The 19,542-nt window shown below is 55.8% G+C and overlaps 6 protein-coding genes across 6 annotated transcripts; 4 read left to right on the top strand and 2 right to left on the bottom strand.

Annotated features, from left to right (window-relative positions):
- Positions 1-138: 138 nt before the first annotated feature.
- On the top strand, positions 139-4,636 carry IE81DRAFT_41997 (isoleucyl-tRNA synthetase). Its single transcript, XM_025517331.1, has 15 exons — positions 139-653; positions 727-799; positions 868-937; positions 1,008-1,222; positions 1,295-1,348; positions 1,417-1,667; positions 1,729-1,915; positions 2,000-2,396; positions 2,465-3,320; positions 3,390-3,471; positions 3,544-3,674; positions 3,743-3,889; positions 3,961-4,061; positions 4,126-4,214; positions 4,289-4,636. The coding sequence occupies exons 1-15, from the start codon at positions 315-317 to the stop codon at positions 4,555-4,557; spliced, it is 3,261 nt and encodes a 1,086-aa protein (XP_025366358.1). The 5' UTR covers positions 139-314; the 3' UTR covers positions 4,558-4,636.
- On the bottom strand, positions 4,631-7,465 carry IE81DRAFT_326779 (hypothetical protein). The gene is made up of 4 exons (XM_025514908.1): positions 7,368-7,465; positions 5,557-7,289; positions 5,257-5,492; positions 4,631-5,189 (listed from the first exon to the last, which is right to left on the bottom strand). Exons 1-4 carry the CDS (start codon positions 7,369-7,371, stop codon positions 4,715-4,717), a joined length of 2,448 nt encoding a protein of 815 aa, XP_025366357.1. The 5' UTR covers positions 7,372-7,465; the 3' UTR covers positions 4,631-4,714.
- Positions 7,466-7,776: 311 nt separating this feature from the next.
- IE81DRAFT_350381 (hypothetical protein) lies at positions 7,777-9,607 on the top strand (the record flags this gene model as incomplete). The annotated part of the gene is made up of 5 exons (XM_025516529.1): positions 7,777-8,197; positions 8,301-8,344; positions 8,417-8,794; positions 8,868-9,023; positions 9,101-9,607. 5 exons carry the CDS (start codon positions 7,777-7,779, stop codon positions 9,605-9,607), a joined length of 1,506 nt encoding a protein of 501 aa, XP_025366356.1.
- Positions 9,608-9,687: 80 nt separating this feature from the next.
- Positions 9,688-13,783, bottom strand: IE81DRAFT_41936 (hypothetical protein). The gene is made up of 11 exons (XM_025517330.1): positions 13,339-13,783; positions 13,238-13,265; positions 12,525-13,169; positions 12,321-12,453; positions 12,189-12,250; positions 11,129-12,116; positions 10,985-11,061; positions 10,787-10,891; positions 10,633-10,719; positions 10,295-10,563; positions 9,688-10,228 (listed from the first exon to the last, which is right to left on the bottom strand). Exons 1-11 carry the CDS (start codon positions 13,626-13,628, stop codon positions 9,769-9,771), a joined length of 3,144 nt encoding a protein of 1,047 aa, XP_025366355.1. The 5' UTR covers positions 13,629-13,783; the 3' UTR covers positions 9,688-9,768.
- A 3,912-nt stretch (positions 13,784-17,695) lies between these two features.
- Positions 17,696-18,124, top strand: IE81DRAFT_277539 (concanavalin A-like lectin/glucanase; the record flags this gene model as incomplete). Its single annotated transcript, XM_025511478.1, has 1 exon — positions 17,696-18,124. A coding segment is annotated over one exon (429 nt), but the record flags the coding sequence as incomplete, so codon positions are not given.
- A 621-nt stretch (positions 18,125-18,745) lies between these two features.
- Positions 18,746-19,503, top strand: IE81DRAFT_350378 (hypothetical protein; the record flags this gene model as incomplete). The annotated part of the gene is made up of 2 exons (XM_025516528.1): positions 18,746-19,121; positions 19,334-19,503. 2 exons carry the CDS (start codon positions 18,746-18,748, stop codon positions 19,501-19,503), a joined length of 546 nt encoding a protein of 181 aa, XP_025366353.1.
- Positions 19,504-19,542: the final 39 nt, after the last annotated feature.

The raw sequence follows: 19,542 nt of genomic DNA, 5'->3' as shown, positions 1-19,542 counted from the left end.
GTCGTGAGTGGCTATACAAACTGCCTCGCATTCAGCGTCACCACTGAGCGAGCGCCCGTGCGGTGCGGCCAGGGGCAAGGTCGCGCCTGAGGTTCGGCTCACGTGACATCCTACTTGGCTCGACTTGCTGCCTATTTGAGAGAAGAAAGTTAGCTTGCGTGACTTAGAACAGCCTGGATCACTGAGTATCGCCAAAGTCAATCAGTGGATCAAGAATCAGCAAGTCAAAAATGCAAATGGTTCCATTTCCACATCATCATCATCGTAGAATGTCGGGATCTGCACAAACACTCCTCGGGATCTAAGGGCCTTCCATGGCCATGTGGAGCACGATGCTATCAGCCAGGGACGGGGCGGTCCGATGCTGCTGTGCAGCATCTCACAGCATTCGCCCAACCGAACAATCAAGGGTGGCGCTAAGACGAATAGCAAGGCTGCACACGACTCCGTTCGCGCAAACAGAAGCACCTGTGCCTCCTCCTGCTCATCATCGGACGCCAGCGGGGCAAGCTTTCGGCGGTGGATCATCGAACGAGAAGCTTTACAGCGGTACGTTGCAGCTGCCTAAGACGGCCTTTCCTATGGCCGCGTCGCCCGAGAAGAGAGAGAAGCTTTTTCGCAGAAGGACGACATATGAGCTATATGCTTGGCAGGTGCGTAGTATAGGAGTACGTAGTGCTGGCTCCCTGTAGCCGCGTGCTCATCCCTGGCTTCCTGTTCTGCCAGCGCGAGAACAATACAGGGCCTTCTTTCGTGTTGCATGACGGGCCTCCGTATGCCAACGGACCCTTGCATATAGGTGGGGAAAGATGATTTGGCAGTGCACCGAAGGCTTCTGACTTGAGAGACGATTCCCGAAATGCCCAGGTCACGCGTTGAATAAGATACTCAAGGATGTCATCATCAGATACCACATGCTGCAAGGCCGCCGCGTGCAGTGAGCCATGATGGCGACACTCTACTGGACAGCGAAGAACGACTGACCATTTCTCCTCGTCCTTGTGCAGCTTTGCTCCAGGTTGGGACTGTCATGGTCTGCCTATTGAGCTCAAAGCTCTGGGAACGCTGAGCAGCGAAGGCGCTCCTCCGGCTCAAGATCCGTTGGCTCTCCGAGCAGAGGCGCGACGCATCGCGGGAACAGAGATAGATGGTCAGCGATTAGGGTTCCGGTCATTTGCACTGATGGCCAATTGGGCGGAGCAGAGCACCTATAGGACGTTCGGTGAGTATCAGGCAGCGCTTTTGGGCTTCAGATTCTTGTATTGACTGTCTCGAAGCACAATCCGCGGAACAGATCTCGCTTACGAACTCAAGCAGCTGCAGATATTCAGGGAGATGGTGCACAAAGGTGAGCTGCCCTTCTTGCACACTCTGCCCCCTGGGGTGTCTCACTGACCATCCAATGGCGCGTACTAGGACTCATCTACCGTGCATACAAGCCCGTCTACTGGTCGCCCGCCTCCCGATCGGCACTTGCCGAAGCCGAGCTGGAATACCATGAAGACTTCATGTCGCATACCGTGTTTGTCCGCTATCCCATGCAGATTGGACCTCAATTGCGGCAGGCGATGATGAAAGAGTCAGGATCTGCAGCTCTGGCCCGTGCTCGCCAGCCAATCAACGCCTTGATCTGGACGACGACTCCTTGGACGCTTCCCTCCAATAAAGTAGGTCGCGCGGTTTTCATCTTTGCCGCCAGGTTTTATCTTACCTGCATCCTTCTCCCAGGCAGTCGCAGTCAATCCAGAGCTCGATTACAGCTTGGTGCGAGTGCAGGAAGGCCCGATGCAGGGCGACACATTTTTCATTGGGACAGATAGGATTGGCTTCTTGTCAAAGTTGAAGCTTCCAGGCTCCGACGCAGGTGGGAACAGGTACCGCGTTGGGCCTATGGAAGAGCTTGTCGTCGTGAAAGGTGAGTCATCATGTAACATGCTAATTGCATTGCCATACGGGCTCGAAACTTGACGTCGGTGCTACTACTCCAACATACCCACAGGCGCTCAGCTTTTAGATTCTACATACCGTCATTGCTTTTTGCCGGACGATGCTGAGCCCCGTCCGATTCTGCCAGCAAGCTACGTCACGGCGTCCAGTGGAACTGGGCTTGTACACACTGCCCCAGCCCATGGCGCAGAAGATTACGAGCTGTGGCGAGAGCACGGAGCGCTTAGACGTGAACAGCTGTTCTCGCCCATCGATGATGAAGGTCGCTACACAGAACAGCTCAGGGAGCTGTCCGGTGGTGCAGAAAACCTCGTCGGCTACCTGGCAGGACACCGTGGTGACGCGCTGGTGATCAAGTTGCTCGAAGCGAATGACGCTTTGTTCATGAGTTGGCATCTCAAGCACTCTGTCCCGATTGACTGGCGTTTGAAGCAGCCTGTAATGGTCCGGTGCGTTGCGTCGAGTCGCACCGCGTTCGAGCGATGCATAGCTGATTACACTCTCTCCTGACATCCAGTGCGACATCACAATGGTTTGCGGATGTAGGCAAAATCAAGAACCATGCACTGCAAGCGCTTGAGAAGGTCAACTTTTTCCCTGCCAGTGGAAAAGCCCGCTTACAGTCGTTGGTGTCTGGCAGGGCGGAATGGTGCATTTCTCGACAAAGGGCCTGGGGTGTGCCCATCCCAGTCTTGTACGACGCAGACACGGATGAAGCCCTGATAACGCCCGAGAACGTCGATCACATTATCGCCGTGCTTGCTGAAAAGGGCACGGACTATTGGTGGGAGGGTGCTGCGGACGAATTTGTCGCGCCTCAATACCGCGACGATTTCAAAGCTTGGCGAAAGGGAACGGATACGATCGACGTTTGGTTTGACAGCGGCAGCAGCTGGGCAAACCTGGCTGAGCAGGTCGGCGCCGAGAGAGAAGGCCAGTCACTTGCAGACGTGTATTTCGAGGGGACTGATCAGCACAGGGGATGGTTCCAATCCTCGCTCTTGACCAGAATCGCAATGCAAGACACGAGTTCGCAAGCCGCCGATCCAGTCCTCGCGCCGTACGCGAACGTGGTCACGCACGGCTTTGTGACGGATAGGAGAGGGTGGAAAATGAGCAAGAGCCTCAAGAACGTGCTTGGACCCGAATTCTTCATCGATGGTGGTCATAAAAGAAACGATCCAGCATATGGCGCCGATCCTCTTCGATTCTGGGCCGCTTCAGCCGACTATACAAGATCTGTACCCATCGGCACTTTGATCATCAAGCACGCCGATCTAGCTCTCCGAAAGATTCGCAACACGGCTAGATTCATGTTGGCCAATATCTCGACGGCGGAGATTCCGAGGCTTCAGGACGTGGAGTTGAGTTTGGTGAGTTGCTGCGCTCCGAGGCCGAACGCGCAGGAGTAGCTGACCGCTTTATGCCGACCATGGCCGCAGTTGAATCGATACATGCTGCACGAGATGTATGTGCTTGACCGCGATGTCAAAGCAGCCTACGAGACTTTTGACTTTGCCTCTGGTGAGTGCCGACCGATGTGAGATTTTAACACCCGCTTTGCTCACCCATTAACTCCAACTTGCACCTACATAGTCGTGCGAAAGATCACGCATACGGCCAACAATTTGTTGAGTGCATTTTATCTCGACATTGCCAAGGATATCCTCTACGCAGATCGTGCGAATAGCGAGCAACGCAAGGCCGTTTTGGCAGTGACAGACCAGGTGAGACAACAAAAGCGAGCGTGTTGAATTCAGGGGTTGCGCTGAGCTGTTGCATCGACGCTGTGCAGATTCTGCGGCTCTACACCTCCGTGCTGGCTCCAATAACCCCTCATCTTGCAGAGGAGATTCATCACTTCAGAGCCAACCGGCCCGCCGATCCGCAGCCCAAAGAGGCGGGAGCAGTCTCCTTCTTCCACAGCCGCTGGCAAGGGGTGGTGAGTGCTCCCGTCGGCTCTCTCGCCTTCGCTTCCTGTACGCTGACTCGAGAGCGTTTGACTGCTTGCAGGATGAACGGTGGCGCGACGAGGACGCAGCTGCACAAATGCACCCGATGCTGGAGCTCAAGAACGGAATTTTTGCTGCTCTTGAGATCGGTCGTAAAGATGGGTAAGTGCCGCGCTGACTCATCATGCAAGCTCGGCCTCACCTGGACTGCCTACATCCCTTCCAGCCTTCTCAAGGCGGCCCTCGAGACTGACGTTGTCATCGACCTAGACGCTTCCACAAATGAGGCATTGAAAGGCATTCTCGAGCGCAACGGTATGTGGTAGCCGCACACAAGCAGCTCTTGGCAACTTCTGATACTTCGTCTCCTTGCCAACGATGTCGCAAAGGCGAGGAATTGTCGACCATTTTTCTGGTTTCGCACGTACACCTATCGAAGGATAAGGTGGCGCGGACACCGAGTACAGCAGGAGCTTACTCAATTCCCGCTGTGCATAGCGGCATAGCATTTGAAATTCGCCCCTCAATAGGCCACAAGTGCGCGAGATGTAGGACGTACAGAAAGGCAGTGGTGGAAGACAGGCTATGCGGTCGTTGTGAGGACGCCGTTCAGATCTACGAAGCTGCCAATGGTCCAATTGAAATCACCTCACCTTAATGATATATGTCACGCCGCAAGACCTCAACGCTGACTCATCTGCGCAACTATAGCGACCATAGCACAGGCCGGCACACCGACGCAAGTACCTCATCGATTGACAAATTGTCCTATGGACCAGGCTTCATGAATCTTATGGGTGTATTCATGACGCAGCTTAGTAGCCGTATCCGCGGCGAGTAGTATTGCCGAGTCCGCTTGAATCCCCTCTGTATCCGGGTGCAGCGCTGCCAGCTCTCGAGCCAGCAAAAGCTGGCGAAGCGTACCTACTCCCGGCAGCGACCGACGACGCGCCTCTCGCCGCCGACTCTCCAACCCTGCCCCTTCTGAGATCCTCCACCTTTTCTTTGAGACCCGTAGCGCTCTCATCGATCCACCTGAGGCTGCTCAAGTGTGCGTTGAGGATGGCCACAATTTGAGAAATGGGATCCGTCTCTTGCGTACCGGCTGCGTGCGACCTTCCCCCGGTCCTCAGCGCGCCCAGTGAAGAAGGCGAAGGCTCGGACGAAGATGCTTGACGAGCGACTATCGAGGTGTTGTGGCCCGATAATGCATTCACTTCAGTGATCATGGAAGAGAGATTTTGAGATAGATCATCAAGCTGAGAGTTGAGCGACTCTGCCAGGGTGTAGCTATGGAACGAGGACTGGAGATCAGCGCCTTTACAGACACGCATGCGCAGGACGTCGTTGAACTCACGCTCTTTCGCGCTCGGCATCCGCAGCTCCCATTTCCATGGTCCTCATGTTGGAGGGACCACCAAGACCATAAGAGATGGTTCCGCTCTGGCCCTCTGACAAATGCGCAAGCTGAGTCTCGAAAGCCTCTAGCAGCGCCTCCAAGTCCGTCTGACGCTGCTCTACTTGGTCCAACGTCTGATTGATGCCTGACTGGCGATCTTCCGCACTCTGTAATGCCGACATTAGCGTGCCGATCTGAAGGAGCATGGAGGCGTGTGAATGAAGATGCGAAGCGTGCCTACGTGACGCCGAAACTCACCTGCCCTCCGCTGTTTCTCAGCTGCTCGTCCCACATGCCGACTTCTTCAGCCTGTCTTGCAAACTCTCTCGTGCTCTGATCCAGCTCGCTAGTCCACTTGTTGACGATCTCCTCCATGGTCTTGCCCTTGAGCAGCGAAGGTGGGGGTGCAGGAGCTGCTGGTTTGGCCGGTGCTGCCGCCGACGCCGCAGGAGCAGCGGTGGACGATGCAGGCGCTGCTGTAGATGGTTGCGCTGGCGCAGCACTGGTGCCTGGGGCAGAAGCTGAGGGCTGTGCCGATTTGGCACCAAAGAGGCTGCCTGTGGGGGCAGCCTCTACAGCAGATGAGGCAGTTTTGGCACCAAACAGATTGCCAGTGGGGTTAGCCGTGGTGGCTGAGGTAACAGGCTTGTCAACTTCCGAAGCTTTCGGTGCATGCGTCTTTTCGGCAGGCTTTTGGCCGAACAGGCCACCAAGAGGTTGAGATGGTGCAGCGGTAGCGGGTGTTGCCGCTCCACTGTCAGGTGCGCTCGCCGAAGCTGATGCGGCAGGAGCTGCTCCAAACGAGAACGTTCCGGTAGGCTTGGGCGCATTTGCTGGTGTAGTTCCCGTCGAAGCTGCCGCAGAACTGGAAGCAGGAGTAGTAGAAGCACCTGTCGAAGCTGCGGGCTTTCCGAAAGCACCGCCAAAGCCTGAGAAACCTGGTGCAGCTGTGGTAGGCGCGCTCTGAGGTTTAGAAGCCTCAGGTGCAGCACCATCGGTAGGTTTGTTGGCCTCTGCTGGTTTGTCCGGTTGTTTGCCAAACAGACCAAAGCCTGTGGACGCGGCTGGCCCTGCAGACGGGGGTTGGTTGGTCGGTGCACCGAAAGAGAAGCCACCTGCTTTCGGAGCTGTGGTGGACGACGCAGATGCGCCTCCTGCCGCGGCTGCGCCTCCGAAAGAGAATCCTCCAGCTGGAGGAGCTGAAGGGGTGCTAGTACCTGAAGCTGGCTTGGCACCAAATAGAGGGGTACCAGAAGTCGGGGTCGCGCCTGCTTTCGGAGCTGTGGTGGACGATGCAGGTGCGCCTCCGAACGAAAATCCTCCAGCTGGAGTAGCTGAAGGGGTGCTAGCACCTGAAGCTGGCTTGGAACCAAATAGCGGGGTACCAGAAGCCGGGGTCGCGCCTTGAGACTGCGAAGCTCCTACGCCATTACTAGGCGTTGTTGACTGACCGAAGCTGAACGGTTTTACAGCGGCAGGCGCAGTGGTGCCAGTCGCTTGACCTTGCGCAGAAGTTGCAGGTGCGTTCGCGTTCGCCGTTCCAAAGCCTGAGAAGGTGCCGGTAGCGGAAGCAGACGCTGCGGGTTTGTTGGCAGCTGGTGCAGCTCCAAAGATTCCTCCTGTTGCCGGCGCTTTGGAAGCAGCACCGCCGCCGCCGAAGATGTTGGTCGGTGGAGCGGCGGCTGGAGTTGTGGAAGGATTGGCCGAGGTGGAGCCTGATGGTGCACTTCCAAAGCTGAATCCACCTCCAGTACTCGCAGCTGGGGTGGAGGGAGCTGGCTTGGATGCACCGCCAAAAATGCTGCCAGTGCTGCCAGTGTTGCCGCCAAAGCTGAAGGAAGTTGCTGGAGCCTGGGTGGTAGCAGACGAGGTCGTGTTGCCAGCACCTCCGAAGCTGAATGTAGGTGTGGAGGCGCCAGCATTCCCGAACGAGAAGCCTCCTTGTTTGGGAGGATTGGAGCCGGAGCCACCACCCCCAAAGTTAAAGCCCGCTGTCGAGCGGGAGAGAGCGTTGAGCGGTAGTGAGTAGGCGGGCTATCTTGAACATCGTGGACGCCCAAACCACTCACACATTGTATCAAGTCAATGGGTTCTTCGAGCTTGTCGAGGTACGAGACGCGAACGTCCTTCTGTGCCTCTGTCGATCACTAGTGGACTGATGGTAAGGTCAAGAGTGTCGGTTCGGACCTCTCAGATTGCGAAGTTCTCACAACTTTTGACCGACGATCGCGTTGCGCGCGCGGCTCGACAAGTGAACCGAGGGATCACGTGCGCGCGCATGCACGTACCTGCTCAGCCACACACACTCACACTGGGTGATGAGCGTGTGCTTGCAGCTCCGTCGAGACCACCTTCATGATTACGACGTACAGTCGGATGACCACCATCACCACATCATCTCTGCACACGCAACACAACGCAGGGCCCAGAAGATCCGCGCTCTTGCGTCCTACACCCGACATCAATAGTGCCTAGACGATGTTCAAGTCAACCAACGCGTACGACGACTTGGTTCAGCGGGCCACCTCCGAGAACCTGACTTCAGAGAACTGGGATCTAAACCTGACGGTGTGCGAAAAGGTGTCCAAGGCAGGATCTCAAGGCGCAAGAGATGTCGTTGCCTCCCTCTCTAGGCGCATTCAGCACAAGTCGGCCAACGTACAGCTCTTTTCACTCACCCTCTGCGATTCTCTGTGCAAGAATGTGGGAGCGGATGCCAAGAGGGAATTGGCTGGCAAGGGCTTCTTGGATCAGATCAAGAGGTTGCTGAAGGATGCGACCGCTCACATGGTCGTCAAGCAAAAAACTTGGAGGCTGCTCAACGAGTGGAACACAGAGTGGGGCAATCGCGAGGAAGGTGGTCTGCTATCGGAAACGCTTCAAAGTTTGAGAGGTCAAGGTGAGCGACTTGTTCCACAGTACCGCTTGCCGCGAAGGTCCGAGTCTCTTTGAGTCGCTGCTCATTTTCGCGTGCGTGCGCACCGCATCCTCGCTCCTCGCAGGCATTTCATTTGACGTTCAACAGCCTGCTGCCCCTCCAAAGCCGGTCAGTGCTCTATGCAGCTGCTGAGGGTTCTGCCTTCTTCTCACCATTACTGTACCCTGACCACGCCGACAGTCTCCTGCGCAGCTCTCGCGAGAAGATGAGGAGCTGCAACGCGTTCTGGAATTGTCAAAGCTCGATGTAGGGGGTCGCTCATCCTACACTCCTTCCGCGGCCGACAGCAGCGGCTATGTTCCCAACACCACCTCGACGTCGAGCAGCACAGCTTTTAGCTCCGCGCCTTCCGCCCCCTCGCAGCCGTCTGTCGTTGAGACGCCAACTGTACAGGCTGCTCCCGCAAAGGTGCGTGCACTGTACGATTTCGCACCTACGGAGCACAACGAGCTGGCATTCTACAAAGGCGACGTCATCAGAGTTCTCGACTCTCTGTACGAACACTGGTGGCGCGGCGAGCTACGAGGTCAAGCGGGAATCTTTCCCGTCAATTACGTCGTGAGTACAACGGTGCGAAAGCAAACGCAAGGCGTCGGTGTGGCTGATCCCCTCGAAATCTACCGCGCGTCAGGAACCGCTTCCGGACAAGACGCCAGTCGAATTGCAAAAGGAAGCAGAAGCCGAGGCTGCCGTGTTTGCAGAGGCGGCCAACATCGACAAGCTCGTTAACAAATTGCGCAGCTTTGATCCCGCTCGTCAAAGCTTGGCGGAAGATGATGAGCTTCAGGTGAGGGCGCGGTGCGTTGCGTGAGGATCAAGGGACGCGTGCTGATCACTGAGTCGGTCTGGCGCGCCACTCATCAGGATTTGTACCAACAGTGCATTTCGCTTCGGCCAAAAATCGTTCGATTGATGGAGCAGTACAATCACAAGGTGACGGATTTGAGAAACCTCAACGATAGCTACATTCACGCCAGGGGAGTCTTCGACTCTGCCATCGCAGGTTCCCAAGCTCAACCTCACTTTGGCGCGCCGCATCAAGCACCAACGCCAACGTTGCAAAGGGCAGATTCCTTCGCATCGACCGCGCATTCTGATGGTCGCGCGCCATCAGCTCAGCCTTTCTCACCCTATGCGCCGCAGCAGGCAGCTCCATGGGCACCTGGTTGGCACCAGCAACAGCAGTATCCGCAACAGCCTGCTAGCAGCGCTCAGTATCAAGCGCCACCGCCGCCGCATCAGCAACAGGCACAGCAACAGCATCAGCCCCAAGGTCAAATGTATCCCAACCCAAATGATCCAGGCTACGCTGCTTGGTACTACTCCCAGCCGCAATTCCAACAAGGTGCTCCCACACACGCTCAGCAGTGATCCTGGAGGCCCTCGTGAGCTAGGCCAAAACGCTGAGAAGGTGCACACAGCAGAAGGAGCATTCCGGCAACACAATTCTCATCAGACATGGTGATTGGGCGAGAAAGAGCGTCGTCTGTGCGCGATCACGGGTCACCTTACGATTTCTGCAGAGCACCGTCTTATGCAGACGGTGTACCGCGGACAGTCTCAATGGACGGATTGTCGAGAGCATAGTCCACGTCACCAGCGAACACATCGTCGACTTGGAAGGCCAGCGATGCCTTTGCGCCGGTCTTGTCGACTGCCCAGGCCGCAACCGCTATCTCGTTCTTTCCGCGCGGGTCGAGAATTCCAGGAGGGATTGGGAAGACGGTCTGAGGTCCCCACCTTGTCAGTCTTTGACCGAATTGCCAACCGTTGACGAAGAGGAGAAATCTGGACGTGGGGCGAGAGTCTGGGGAGTCTGTTCCCCCGTCGTCAGAAAAGACGAGCGAGAGGGGAAGATCGTGGCCTGTCGGCACGTCCAGATCGACGCTTGTGCGGAAGAATTTGACGCCCGGGGCTTCGAGACCTGCGCTGAGCTCGTGCGCCTCCCACTTGCTGTCGTCGAATCCGGGGAGATGCCAGCCTTGTCTCTCGCTGAGAGCGCGCATCAGCGTCAGCTGGCGATCCTTCTCTACCCGTGCTCTCACATGCCCCACTCACCCGTACAGTCCACCTTCATTCAATGGTCCGCGCGTCTTGTCGGGGTAACGCTCTCCACCGAAATTACCAGCAATGCTCCACTCCACTCGAGGCTGCGCATCGTTCTGAGCTCCGGTCCATGCAAAGTTTGTGATGCCGCGAGGCTTCTTTGCCACTTCCCGAGGGAGCGCATTCGGCACAATAGTATTGTCGCTTGATGCCTCTTCCAAGCCTGTCGAGTCGTGCAGGACCGTCAGAATGCTCCTGCCAGCCGGGAGAGCGTCGAATTTCTTTCAGGGCAACACGAGAGACAAATTGTCAGCTGAGTGAGGGTGATGGTGCGTCAACTTGGCGCTCACAAAGGTGGCGTTGGCGACATCCGCCGAAGAGCTTCCTTCCAAAGACCCCAGGAATGTCTGATTGAGCCAGATCGAGGCGGCAAAGAACTTTGGGGCGGAGACGGTACGTGTCAGCACATGACGAACTGCACCTGCAAATATTCAAACTCCTCACCTTGCCTCCTTGGACGCTCAATTGCAGTCCGGTCGGTCGGCTTTGGCCTACCTCGACGCTTCCGCGCCAGATCACGTTGCCGACATGGAAGCCGTACGCATCTGCCTGTGATGGCGCAAGTATGGTGTGGCGCGTGGAAACTCATCTAAGAGGGCGTCTCCACAATGACAAGAAGGTTCTGTACGGCTCGAAGCTCACGAAAAGTACGCTGCCATTTGTCGCGTTGGCTTCAAACCACGAATTGGGAGTACTCGTCAGGTTCGCTGCGATGAAATCTGTAATTCTCAGGCAGACATCAGTGGAAGCGCACTCGAAGCCGCGATCGATGTCCGAGCTGCGCACCTTTCGACGCATCAAAGTCGGACGCGATTTCCGGCAGACTGTCGGCAGATTTCCATCCTTGTAGAGCGGGCGCTTTCCAGCTTTTCGCCGCATCAGATGGACCCGACACAGCCCCCTTGAGCGAGCCGTAATCGGTGCGTGTCGTCTTGACTTCAGCACCGTTGAATGTGACTGCTGTCACAGCTTTTGGCGCGACCACCTCCAGCGCCGTCGTCGTGGCATTGACTTGACCAACAATGCGAAGCGTCGATTCGTCGAGCGTGGCGTTTGCAACGTGATACAGACCGCTGATGAGCACATGCTCTCCAAAACCTGTAATGTACTCGAGGCTCCCTGCAGGAGCGGTCGACATCGGTGCCGACAGGTAGGCGGCCTCTGTGGAACTGAGGATCAACAACAGATCGTTGTCGCCTGCAGTGAGCGGCACATGAAAAGCGGCAGTACCTGCGACAGGTTTCCAAGTGATGAGCAAGCCCTTGTCGGTATCTTTCATCGTCACGCCGTCTACTTGCGCCGTGGTCGCTAGCTTGTCGTCGCTAGACTGGAGCAGCAGCTCATGTTGTTGTGCGGCATGTCCATGCGCGAGCACCACGTCACGGCCGTCTATGACGGAAACGACGCTCACATCTGCGGTGGAGTAGAGCAAGGTCGCCTTGGAAGCGCTCAGCACTCGAGATACAGGAATGATGACAGAGTCGCGGCCGAGTAAGGAGATGCCTTCGCTCTCTTGTGGAATCTTGAATTGACCACCAATCGTCTGAACGTCGAGCTTGAAGCTGCTCGTCTGAGTCGAAGTGGAGTCTTCATGACGGACCACGTAGAATGCAGAATCGCCATCTCGTAACTCGCTGACCAGGATGCCGTTACTCGCTTGTCGTGACCTGAGAGTGGCTCGACTGAACGCAGGAAACGACGCAAGGAAGCGTCCGAGCTGAGCATTCTCGTAGAGCTTGTCGAGCTTGATGCGATTTTCCGCCAAGGATGCACCCTGCACGTACGAAGATGAAGCCGTTCGTTGTCAGTGCGAAGCTAATAGACACGCGATTGGTGGGCTACTTGCGTATGAGTATGAAGTATAGACGAGACCGCCGAATGCCAAGTGTCCCCAATTAGTTCCGCCGTCTGGATAGCGCGTTCTCATGGGGAGGTCAGCGGCTAGCAAAATCTCTGCTGAGGTCCACTCGCTACTCACATCCCATGTACTGCGAGATCATTTTCAGACCCTGAGACAGAACATCCTTGTCAAAGACTCGAATGAAATCCGGCCCAGTGAGCTCTGCACAAGCTTCATAACCGTAGCCGCCAAAGGGGTCGTACGAGCCTCCCTGATGCAGCGAGGAGCAACTGTACGATCAATCAAAGATCTATCTGTGTGTCGCGTCGGCCGCGCACTTACTTGAAACTCTGGAATGAAGTTGGGATTAGTAGAGCGCACGTGTGTGCTCTCAGTGTAGTTCTTCGTGGGACTCCACTTGCTGGGCGAGCCACAGTCGAAACCTTGAGGGTAGGAGTCTACGCCCCAAATGTCCAGCGACGCATCGCTTTGAAAGTCGTTGCGACCCTCTAGCGAGTTAAAGGTCAGCGGCACCTCCAGATCTTTGCCCTTATAGTACGTGATCAGCTCGTCGAAATGAGCCTTGTACGCTCCGTCGAGTTTGTCCTGGAATTCATTCTCCACTTGGACAGCGATGACTGAGCCTGCGGACGTGTCTAGCTTGCCATCTGCACCCAGCTTGACCTGGCGTGGCTTTGTGACATCGACGACGGCGTCCAAGTAGGGCGTCCACGCTCGTCGATACGCATCGTCGGTCGTGCGTAGCGTCGCATTGAGATTTTGCACCCAGCCAGGCATGCCTCCGCCGGTGGTCTCAGCGTTGATGTAGGGTCCTGGGCGAACGATGACGAACAGACCGACATCGCGTGCAGTGTCAAGAAATTGAGCAATATCGTTGAAGCCCTTTTGAGAGATCGAACTGGCATCGTTGGCCGGCATTGTGAGGCCCCAATGGGTATAAATGGAGATGGCATTGAACCCTCCGCTCTGCGGGCGAGCACGGGAAGTACGTGAGCCTCCCCTCCACGAAAGCGCGCCGATGCAAGAAATTTCACCTTTAACTTCTGCAGAACATCTCTCCACCTGTCGGCATCAAGAAAGCTGAGGTGAGAAAACCTCTGATGCGGCTGGTGGAAGAGGGAAAGCCTTTACTCACAAGCCTGGAACAGGAAGGCGCCAAGGGTGAATTTCGCCGCTCCACAGAGTGATGGGAGTGCCGGCGATGAACAAGCTAGTACCGTCCCACATGACCGCACCTTGTCCCGAATTTTGACGAGCGGCGATCTCAGCGTCACTTTGAGCTATCGGGTGAGGAACAGCGAGCGCTGAAGCAGGCTGAAGGTGCTGCGAGAGCAGACATACCAGTAGAAGGGTGCTCAGCAGAGCGCTGAAGCCCAAGGAGCGCTTGACAAGTGTCACCATGGTCTCTCTGTCAGCGGTCGGCATTCGCGATGGTTTGCTTCGAGCAGGTAGGGTAAGGATCCTCAGACTTGGAACGCTGCCTCTTATACAAGTCTCGCGAAGCGCGCATGGAGCTCAAAGATCCTCGCAGCCTCGTGAGCAGGGCCTGCTCATCGGGACGGGGCGCATTGACGGGCTTGCGCTCGCTCACAGCATTCGGCCAATTTGCGCAGAAGGCGAGAACATCCTGGTCGTGCCTGATAGTCTGCATCAAGTCTGCCAAGTTGACATCTTGATTCGTGATTGTGCGAAGAAGCATGGTATGGCACTAGCACCTCATTCGCTCATTACCGGCGCTAGTACGGGCAAACACAGCCTGTCGACGTTCGCACGATCCCGCAGGTACATGTCTGAGCGGAGCTTGCCCAAGACGCCGTAGGTGCCGAGAGGAAGGTGCAACTGGTCGGTAATCTTATCCAGGAAGTCATCTCGCATGACTTTGGCCCATGCAAATGTGGGGCTCCATGTATATGCGGTGGTGGTGCATGATGAAGGAGAGGAGCATTCATCACGACTCGTCAACTTGGTGTTGTTTTGTGGGGAAGTACATACGTGAAGCGCGACGCGCCATCATCTCGGCGATCTCCTCAACGCGCGTCTTTTGACGAAAGAATGCCGGCGCTAAATAAGCGCTTCGCGTAAGTTCACCGCGCAACGTGTACTCATCAGCACTCACACTCACGACTCATCACGACTGATCTGCGATTATCAGGAACTCGATCCTGATTCATTAGGTGATTGAGTCAAGAGTTACAGACCACGACCCTCACATATGTTCGCGTACATTCCTTTTATTCTGCTTGATGATCAGCGCTGACTTAAGGTCTTGGCATCACACTGTTGAGTAAACATGATCACACGAAGTCCAAGACTTCCGAGCGTAGTAGCGCACACTCCAAATGAGTAAGGAAATGTTACTCCTCAGGTTGGCGAACAGAATCAATTGAATCAAGAAGAATACTGAGTTGATAAAGGGCAGCTAGGTATATTTCGCTTTTGATTAGCTGCTCCAATCTGTGCTTCCAATAAGCTGTGCACACTGGCGACTGGCGAGACTGGTCTCCAGAGCAATACTCCAATAATTAGAAACAAGCTTATTTTCATTCAAATTGTTGTCTCGTACATGAAATGAATGCTCAATGAATCAAGCATGCAACAGATAGGTAGGTAGCCATCCAGGTTAGGGTATATGGCCCAATAAGGCATCTCACCATACATGCTGTATATCCTGGATCGATGCTGAGCGAACCATTCAAGACTCTTGCATGTGCACAAGATATACGAGCGCCAGGACACAGGCACACTTTGCATCGGATGAGCAGTATGGAGCGCCCGCTAGCAGGCCACTCGACTTTCTAGCAGAGCAAATGACGAGGAATGACGAGTATAACCTCCAATCGCCGCTCTCATGGCCTTGAGCCACCCCGCTATAGTCAAAGAACACGTTCGCCCTCCCCCCATCAAAGAGGATATTGGCGTGAGATGCGAACCAGCAGCTGGAAGAGGATGGGTGTGTGAGTGCTAGGAGAAAGTGACCTGCGTGCAAGCAGGACCCAGTCGAAGTCGGATATCGTACATTTGTAGTCTCGAACACTCACAACTGCGCCGTCCAATAAGTGCGCCCGTACCTTCGGCTTGAGACTATGCATCGGGGCGCTTCAATGGAATCTTCGCGCGCAGGCGGCATGAAAGCATGAGGCCTGGCATCAGCAGCTACTGTACGGTATACATCAGAAGAGTCTTGAGTATAGTAGACCGTCAATGTGGATTTATGCTGCGCTGGCGCCCCCTCAACCCCCAGCGCCTGGCGGATGCAAAGCAGCCAGCCCACCAAAGCGATGCACATCCACAAATAAGTGCATACTCGATCGAGACCCACGGCCAGACCACATCACTCACACTCTGACTCAAGCGGCCGTACACCGTCGAAATTGATTGGGTCGGGTCAGGTGCTTGTATAGAGTGCGTGCTGCATGAGTAAGCAATTAACGCGCCTTCGCTGTTCGCTTTCAGGGTCAAGTGGACCTAGGCCATTTGTCTTTGTGGAAGGCAGCAGAGGAGCGGCGCTTTGAGATCGACCAGTGTTGTGAGTGTGAGTGTTCCTGTGCTCATTCATGCAGTCGTGGGTGTCTCTTGCGCCCGCTTGCATCGACCATGCATGCATGCAGCAAGTTGCTCGCGGCATGTTTCCAAGACGTACAGTACGCCGAATGTGAATCGTGAATGGTGGGGGCGCGCGACTCGCTTAGACTCGAGGAGCAGCAGTTGGAGCGATCGAGGAGGATGAGATTAAGCGCGTGTGTGCGCGCGGCATGCATGCATGCGTGCGTGCATGGAGAGATCGATCGATTCATTGCGCCAACGCTAGCCCCAACCTCCGACATCTACTGCGCCGTCCAGTGAGTGCACATACTGGACCCCCTGCTGCGAACGTGGCCGCAACTTGTTTCATTGGCCTCAGAAGTCACGAGTATAAAGAGGCAAAGGTCGTCGTGCTTCGCGCTCGCCTATTCGCCTTCCTCATGTCTCGTCTCCAAGTCTCAGTCCGTCGTCTCCGATCGCCTCGTTCCTTCTCTCGCGCTTCTCCACCCAGTCTCCGGCACCGTCGCTTTCCGGCGTTTGATACGATCCCACCTTCATTATACACTCGTGACTTCTCTCCCGCGTGCAGCTCAGCTCTATAGGTCCCGTTGATCCGCTGTCAAGTCACAGCACTGCGCGCAACACAGTCCAACGCTTCTTGAAGCAGCATTCAAAGACAGAGAGAGCTTACGAAAGCGCAGCGCGCTGTTCTTCAAAGACCTCAAGCGTCCTTCACAGTCACCTAGCGTCCGGTCACGCAACTCTTTGTCACCCTTGCAGGCTTTGACAGCCCTACTTCGATCCGCTTATTCCGACACTCGACAACCAACGCAGCAATGCGCTCACCCGTCATTACCTGTCTTTTTGCCATTTGGCTGCTCGCCACCCACGCTCACGCGTCTCATCAACCTGGCCAGGCCCACGATGTCGGCCACCACAGTAGCAACCATCACGGCACCCCTTTCCACGGTGGACATTCCTCCCACCGTCACAAGCGAGGCTCTTGCCGTGCCCACAAGCCGAGTCCTGGATCTGGAGCCGACTACAAGCCTCACAGCCACAAGAAGCACGGTGGTGGAAGGGGCGGCGGTGCTCACTGGCCTGCGCCCACTCGTCCCGTCGTTGGAAAGGGTACGCACGTTCCAGGTCACAAGGTCCCTCACTGGACTCCCGCAGGTCCCGCCGCTCTTTCTTCCGCCATACAGTCCTGCTGGCCCGGCCAGAATGAACCTAGGCCGACGGTGATTGTCACTGACGGTAGCTCCAGCGTTGTCATGGGCGGTGGGCACGTCAGCACTACTCGCAGCAGCAGCGGTAGCGGCTCTCCTAGTCCCACTGGCACTATCTCCGGCTCATTGAGCGAGAGCAAGACCGCTTCCCTTTCCAAGACATCCTCCTCCTCCTCCTCCTCCTCTGTATCGTCTTCAAAGAGTGATAGCTCTTCGGCGAGCAGCAGCACCAGCAACACTGAATCGGTGCCCACGACTGCAAGCCAGACCGGCACCGAGTCCAAGTCGGCCAGTCAGACGTCTTCCAGCAAATCTTCGAGCAGCACCAGCAGCTCCTCAGAGACCAGTACGTCCTCGACAGCCACCAAGACTGGAACCTCCACTAGCTCCACCTCGACCAGCAGCTCGTCTAGCTCGTCTAGCAGCTCAAAAGTGACCAGCACTACAAGTACGAGCACCAAGACGTCCAGTACGTCGACCAGCAGCTCCAGTACCTCCACCAAGCCTGTCCGACCTACCTACTCGGGCAAGCCAGGTTCTCAAGCTTGCCGGTCTGGAACGTACGACTTCCGCAAGATCACAAAGGACGCATTCGTCGAGATTGGCAACGATGTCAACACTCCCGCAGGTCAATCTGCCGACTTTATCAACCAGTCCGGCTCTTCTTCCACTTGGAAGCTGACAGGTGCTGGTCTCGAGGTGATGCTTCCCAGACCTCAAGGCACTCAGCAAATCTTTAGCAGCACGGTGCAGACCAGCTTCCTTTTGCAACTGAACTCGCGCGTCTCTTGGAGGATGCAAGTTTCAGACGTCAAGGGTACGGTCACCTCCGCTACCATGTACGGAGGGCAAGGTTCGGACGAAATCGACATCGAACTACCATCCTCCAACTACCAAACGAACATCTTCGGCAAGGGAGTCTCGGGTCCTAATTCGGCTTGGCACTCTTCCGACCTGGTCGGGTCCAAGACTGCAGGAGCTGTGCACGAGTACTCTTTCACTTGGACTAAGGACTACATCGAGTGGACTTTCGATGGCAAGGTGCAAGTCAGAAAATTGGCAAAGGATCTCAACGGTGCTTACCCACTCGGAGGCTCCCCACTCGCATTTGGTATCTGGCAGCCGAACACGCCAGGATCTATCGCTTGGGCTGGAGGTCCGCTGGATTGGTCCAAGTATGCCGTCGGACAGGGCCCCAAGGCACTCATCGAGTCCATGACTGTCCAGTGCAACCTTTGAGAGGGAGATGTTTCTTCACTCGCGTCGCAAACTTTGTGCACACTGCCCCTTGTCGGATCGTCTATACCCATGCTCGGACTTGCTCCTTGCAAACCTGTTGCCCCATGGACAATATGGAATTGCTGTTAATTGGCCTTGCAAGACCGCATCGCCTCCAATCGTGAATCGTGAGCCCGAGAAGCGCTTGATCGCTCACGATTGTGGTACCACTGCGTGAACGCATGCATGACCGTTGGCGAAAATGCGCGTCGACGGTTCAACGGCAGACGCGCATGTCAACGGAAACGAGAGTTGGCTCTCCAAAATTCACAGCCTACAGTGCTCGTCTGTGACATGGTGGGCAGATGACCTACAAATAATGGTCAACGTTGTCGAATCCGCCACGCGGTCTATTGGATGCGGAGAATCTGAACAGCTGATGGTGTCAAATCCCACTGATTGCTGAGCGCATCGCTTAAAGAGGCGGTTGATGACTCATATTCTTGCCATTTCGCGATCCTTCACCGTCTCTCACTTGGCCCCTTTCTTCGACTCCTTGCAAGACACTTTCCGATGAATTCCTTGGCACCTACCTATCTCGCCCCGCCTCCACAGACGGAGAACAGCAATTTTGCTTCGAACCCTTCGCATCTCCATCGTTACGTACCCTCTGTGCAACTTCCATGCGCCAATCAGGACGCAGACGCATTGACGCACGACGGCAAGCAAGATTCGGCGTCCAGCACGTATGACGCGAATGCGAACGGAAGACTGCTGCTGCGAATGAAGCATGCTGAGGATGAGCCGCTGGATTTGAGGACATTGAAAGATCCGAGCAGCGAGGCGGAAGATGCGTCTACCGTGGCAGAGGCGGCCATTCATCAGCCCGAACTGGCCATCCAACAACTTTTAGCTACTTACAATGCAGCCATTGCGCGCGTCATTGCTTGTGAGTGCCATCTCGTCATCTCTCACGAGCAGGCACTACACATTTGATACGACGGCGCCCCTTCTCGAAGTCGAGGCGAGCCGAGCCAGCAAGCAAGCAATTCCCGCTTATTGCCCCATCTCTCCACGACCGCGGATCAAAGATTCGCGACGACGCGGTATTTTTGGGCTCACCACACGTCTCATTCTGCTCTTTGCCCCCCCATCCCCCAGATGATGGATTCCTGTGGTCCACTCCAGGCGTGACGTTGGCAGCTCATGCCTTCCTCTTTAGCGTAGCTCTAGCCGGTGTCAACTCTCAAGCAGCGCGCATCATTTCAATGTCCCTCAGCGTGCTCATCAGTTTCATCATCCATCAAGTATTTGCGCGACACAGACAGTGAGTGCACTCCCCACTTGCCCCCTTCCGACCCCCCATCCCC

The sequence above is a fragment of the Ceraceosorus guamensis genome (assembly GCF_003144195.1).
Source record: "Ceraceosorus guamensis strain MCA 4658 unplaced genomic scaffold IE81scaffold_136, whole genome shotgun sequence".
Classification (NCBI taxonomy): domain Eukaryota; kingdom Fungi; phylum Basidiomycota; class Exobasidiomycetes; order Ceraceosorales; family Ceraceosoraceae; genus Ceraceosorus; species Ceraceosorus guamensis.
Note: the sequence above shows the minus strand (reverse complement) of the source record. Positions and strands in the feature narration are given on the sequence as shown.

Bases quoted from the DNA above. Each gene is read 5' to 3' on its own strand.
- IE81DRAFT_41997 (XM_025517331.1), top strand. From the start codon at position 315: ATGGCCATGTGGAGCACGATGCTATCAGCCAGGGACGGGGCGGTCCGA. The intron at 800-867 runs GTGGGGAAAGAT...CGAAATGCCCAG, and splicing joins CAACGGACCCTTGCATATAG to GTCACGCGTTGAATAAGATA. The intron at 938-1,007 runs GTGAGCCATGAT...GTCCTTGTGCAG, and splicing joins CTGCAAGGCCGCCGCGTGCA to CTTTGCTCCAGGTTGGGACT.
- IE81DRAFT_326779 (XM_025514908.1), bottom strand. The intron at 5,493-5,556 runs GTGAGTTTCGGC...ATGCTCCTTCAG, and splicing joins TGAGAAACAGCGGAGGGCAG to ATCGGCACGCTAATGTCGGC. The intron at 5,190-5,256 runs GTGAGTTCAACG...CTCGTTCCATAG, and splicing joins GATGCCGAGCGCGAAAGAGC to CTACACCCTGGCAGAGTCGC.
- IE81DRAFT_41936 (XM_025517330.1), bottom strand. From the start codon at position 13,628: ATGCCGACCGCTGACAGAGAGACCATGGTGACACTTGTCAAGCGCTCC. The intron at 12,251-12,320 runs GTGAGTAGCGAG...CGCGCTATCCAG, and splicing joins GATCTCGCAGTACATGGGAT to ACGGCGGAACTAATTGGGGA. The intron at 11,062-11,128 runs GTGCGCAGCTCG...TGAGAATTACAG, and splicing joins CGACTTTGATGCGTCGAAAG to ATTTCATCGCAGCGAACCTG.